The sequence below is a fragment of the Vulpes lagopus genome, chromosome 11 (genome assembly GCF_018345385.1).
Source record: "Vulpes lagopus strain Blue_001 chromosome 11, ASM1834538v1, whole genome shotgun sequence".
NCBI classification, from domain to species: Eukaryota; Metazoa; Chordata; class Mammalia; order Carnivora; family Canidae; genus Vulpes; species Vulpes lagopus.
In genome coordinates this window covers 63,219,537-63,224,220 of record NC_054834.1, presented here as the reverse complement: position 1 = coordinate 63,224,220, position 4,684 = coordinate 63,219,537, and the positions used below count along the sequence as shown (strand labels likewise).

General features: G+C 34.9%; 1 protein-coding gene across 1 annotated transcript; it reads left to right on the top strand.

Moving 5' to 3' along the window:
- Nucleotides 1-1,821: 1,821 nt before the first annotated feature.
- Nucleotides 1,822-2,751, top strand: LOC121501471 (putative olfactory receptor 5AK3). The gene has a single exon (XM_041773514.1). It carries the CDS (start codon nt 1,822-1,824, stop codon nt 2,749-2,751), a length of 930 nt encoding a protein of 309 aa, XP_041629448.1.
- Nucleotides 2,752-4,684: the final 1,933 nt, after the last annotated feature.

The following is a 4,684-nucleotide window of genomic DNA, read 5'->3' as shown; positions in this document are numbered from 1 at the left end:
GGTGATTTCTGTTTGTCTTGATTTTTTCTATTATTCTTTTTATCTCCTTTATTATGTTTAGTTAGATTGATTTTTTAATTTTTTCCCTTCTCCTAAACTTTAAAAGAAAACTTCATTTTTATCTTTTGTAATTTTTGAAAATATATACATCTATGTAAAAGTTGAAAGTACAAGAATTTTAGAGCACCTTAAATCCAATGAACCCTCTAATTTAATCTATCAGTGTTAGCTGATATTTTCAGTTTCTTGTCCACTTCCCAATAAAAAAGATTGTTAATGCTTTATACTGCCTTTATTAATTCCAAATTTCTCACCTGTTTACCAACTGCTAAGCTCCCCACTTCTTCTTGTTTCTTGTGACTTTTTTGAGGATCATATTACTCTCTTCAGAACAACAGTCTTCAGAGGCATATTTAGTGCACAACTATTGATGGTAAACTCTCTCCATTTGTTTTTGCATGACAGTCTTTTATTTAATCCAAGCTTTTCATTGACTTCTTACATTTAGATGTAAAACTTTTATAGAAGTTAAAATAATGGTACAATGAGCACTGGGATACACTACACCTACATTAACCAATTCCTTTTCTTTCCCTTTTGCTTTATCTCTACACATACAAATGCATAGAAGAGAGATATCCAGCATGTGCCTCCTGCAAACAAATAAAATCTCTGTTATAACCACCTGTTCCTACCAAAGAAATTTTACATTGATGAAATTATATACACCCACTATTCTAATTCCCTCACTTGTCCTAACAATCTCTTTAGCAGATGTTATATTTTCAGATTCAGGAGCCAATGAAGATTACTACATATTGAATTTAGTTGCAATGTCTCTCTACTCTTATTAAATCTAGAACAAGGGCAGCCCCGGTGGCGCAGCGGTTTAGCACTGCCTGCAGCCCAGGGCGTGATCCTAAAGACCCTGAATCAAGTCCCACGTCGGGCTCTCTGCATGGAGCCTGCTTCTCCCTTTGCCTGTGTCTCTGACTCTCATTCTCTTTCTGTGTCTCTATGAATAAATAAATAAAATCTTTTTTAATAATCCATTTCTTTAAAAAAATAAATAAATCTAGAGCAATCCTCTGTTTTGTTTTTTGTCTTTTATGAAATTGACATTTTTGAAGGATCTAAGCCAGTTGTGGAATTTCCCATCATCTAGATGTTTTTCAAGTTGCTTCATGATGATTAGATCCAAGAGAAACATTTTTAGCACCAAACAACATAAGTCCTGTTGTTGCTCTTCCTTCTATGTATGCATGTATATATATATAAAATGAGAGGACTATCTAGCATGTAAACATGGGAGTTGCATGCTAATGATAGTTGCTGAAAGACACTCAAGTCTTCAAACATATGTAGACCATGTATAGATCTCAGAAAATTTCTCTAATTAATGTTACAATTTCAGAAGCTTGACCAGGATTAGATGGATAAATGGCTGAGAAAACCTATGGGTGTTGAAAAAATGAAAAATCATATTTGAATATTGCTGTCAACAAATATGGATACGTGTTTAATATAGTGGAAACATGTTAATCTATATTTCTGAGAATCACAATATTAGAAGTCGATCTTCTATGAGATTGCCTTCATTTTGAAAGTGAACACAAACTCACATATCACTTTTTATGTAGTGATTACTTATCAAAGTAGAAGAAATACAGAAAGCAATAAATCCTGTTGTGAGTGTTTGCCATAGGAATTGAATTCAAACACAGGTGGCTGAAATATAAGAACCCTTTTCTTTCAAGAAGTCACAAATATTTTCTTTCTTTTCTTGACCCTATTCTTGGTTCCTACTAAACTTCAGTAGTCATGACAAGAGAAAATAGCACTGAAGTGACTGAATTTTTTCTTCTGGGATTTGGTGCCCAACACAAGTACCGATACTTCCTCTTCATTGTATTTCTGGTGATCTATGCGACTTCCATGATGGGTAACATTGGAATTATCCTACTCATCAAGACAGATTCCAGACTTCAAACACCTATGTACTTTTTCCTGCAACATTTGGCCTTTGTTGATATTTGTTATACCTCTGCTATCACTCCCAAGATGCTGCAAAACTTCATATTAGAAAATAAGTCTATATCATTTGAGGGCTGTGCAATGCAATTATTGATTTATGCAACATTTGCAACCAGTGACTGCTACCTCCTGGCTGCTATGGCAGTGGACTGTTATGTAGCCATCTGTAACCCACTTCACTATCCCATGATCATGTCCCGAAGAGTCTGCATCCAACTAGTAGCTGGTTCATATATCATAGGTTCAATAAATGCTTCTGTGCACACAGGTTTTACATTTTCACTGTACTTTTGCAAATCTAACACCATCAATCACTTTTTCTGTGATGTTCCCCCAATTCTGGCCCTTTCATGCTCCAGCATTGACATCAACATCATGCTCCTTGTTGTCTTTGTGGGATTTAACTTGATGTTCACTGTGCTAGTTGTCATCTCTTCCTATATATATATCATGGCTGCCATCCTGAAGATATCTTCTGCTACCGAGAGGAAAAAAGCCTTCTCCACGTGCTCCTCCCACCTGACAGCCATCATCATTTTCTATACAACCCTATCATACATGTACTTACAGCCTCAGGCTAATAATTCCCAGGAGAATATGAAAGTGACTTCTGTATTTTACGGCATTGTGATTCCTTTTTTGAACCCCTTGATCTATAGTTTGAGAAATAAGGAGGTAAAAGAGGCTCTAAAAGTGATGAGGAAGAAGTTCTTCTAGGTTGGACCCAAGTTTTTAAAATTCAGCACATTGAAGCATCAAGTAGGGATGTTTGACCACTGTGTAATGTTTCTGGAATTGGCAACATGTTACCATCTTAAGCCAATGCTACCTCTTTCAATAGATGAGTTCTTAAAATGCAAGAAATATAGTAACATCTCATGGGACTAATTTTCCCCTGAATATAGTTTGAGAAATATGTCTCATACTGTCTGTACTTTATTGAGATTATTTAAATATTAAAAATCATGTACAGACTTCACAAAGTATTAGTTGCTTCAAATATATTTCAGATATGTTCTTAAAGAATAGAAAACCTCAATTTTGTACATAATCAATGTTAAAATTGAAGTTCATTATTTTCCATTCACTTAAACTATTTCCCTAAATTGTCTACAAATAAACTCTTCATATGTTCTGTTCCAATTATTACATAAGCCTGAATGTAAAATAAATGTACTGCATTGAAAGATCCCTGATGACTTTGGCTATATGTCCTACTTAATAGTCTTATATTAGTACATTCTCTACTTAAAAACACTTACTTCTTACGTAATTACTTATGTTCTCATTACTCTCTTTACTCTGAATCCATCTCTTTCTTGCATAAGGTAAGGGCACTTCCAGAAACATTTTCTGTATCTGTCCCCAATAAAGATAGAAAAACTAGAATGTAGATGGATCCAAAGACCTAAACAATTCTCTTATGAAAGGCATAAGTCATTGTAGTCTAGACAAATACCTTAAAGCATAGGAATTTAACAAGAAGTTGAAGGGAGGCAGGCCAAGAGCCCTTTGAATCAGAAAGATAAATTGTTGACAGAAGAGTTTCAGTAGGTAGATTGAGGATAAGTAGTGGAAACCCCCACATGAATATAGAGAAGCCATAGAAGATATATTTTTCAAATATGGTATCCTGCATTAATTCTGAAAGAAGAGGGACACCTGGGTGGTTCAGCGGTTGAGTGTCTGACTTCAGCTCAGGGCATGATCCCAGGGTCTCCTTATCAAGTCCCGCATCAGGCTCCCTGCTCAAGCCTTCTTCTCCCTCTGCCTATGTCTCTGCCTCTCTCTGTGTCTCTCATAAATAAATAAATAAATTCTAAAAAATTCTAAAAGAAGATAAAAAATTAACCTGGAGTTAATGTGGGATGGCCAAAATCTTCTCAGCAAAGACTCCACTTTTGTAAAGGAAGACACTTCCTATAAAGGGAAGGTCCAAGTACCTTCAAAGACCAGGATCAGAGACAATTGTTAGAAAGTACATTGGCAAAGTAGACAAAGGGTATCCTGAGGCCCTGTAAAATCAGAGACTAATGTACAACATACTGTCTATTATTAAAATATTGTATTTTATATTTGAAATTTGCTAAGAGAGCAGAAAAAAGAAAATTATAATCATGTAAAGTGATAGCTATGTCAACAGGTTTGATTTTGGTGATCATTTCACAATGGATACTTATGTCAAACTATCAAGATGTACATATCAAATATATACAAATTTGCCAATTATATTTTAGTAAAGCTGGAGAGGAAAGATGATAAAACAAAGAAAAACTTAATACATGTTAAGAAATCTGAGTGACCAAATTGGACATAGGGTGCAAAATGGAGAGTCACACAGTACTCTGCATTCAATACCAAAGTGAAAGAAATCCCAAAAGGAAATAGGTTCTATGACAAATGGACACAAGCAGTGAAATCCCTAAAATTTATATGAAGGAGGAAATAGTTGATCTTGGCTGTGACCAAAGAATGGTTAGTGATTGTTAGCACTTATCCAAAAGAGAAACTTCCTCCCCCAAGTATATAGTAGTAATGGTCTGATGTATAATTAATCACACATTGTTTCATAAATCACCAGCTATACTTTTTTCATAAGGGTGTTTTGAGTCCAGCAACTGTCTCTAAAACATTATGATAGAGGCTCAAT

Excerpts from the sequence above, each read along its gene's own strand:
- LOC121501471 (XM_041773514.1), top strand. The coding sequence starts at position 1,822 with ATGACAAGAGAAAATAGCACTGAAGTGACTGAATTTTTTCTTCTGGGA.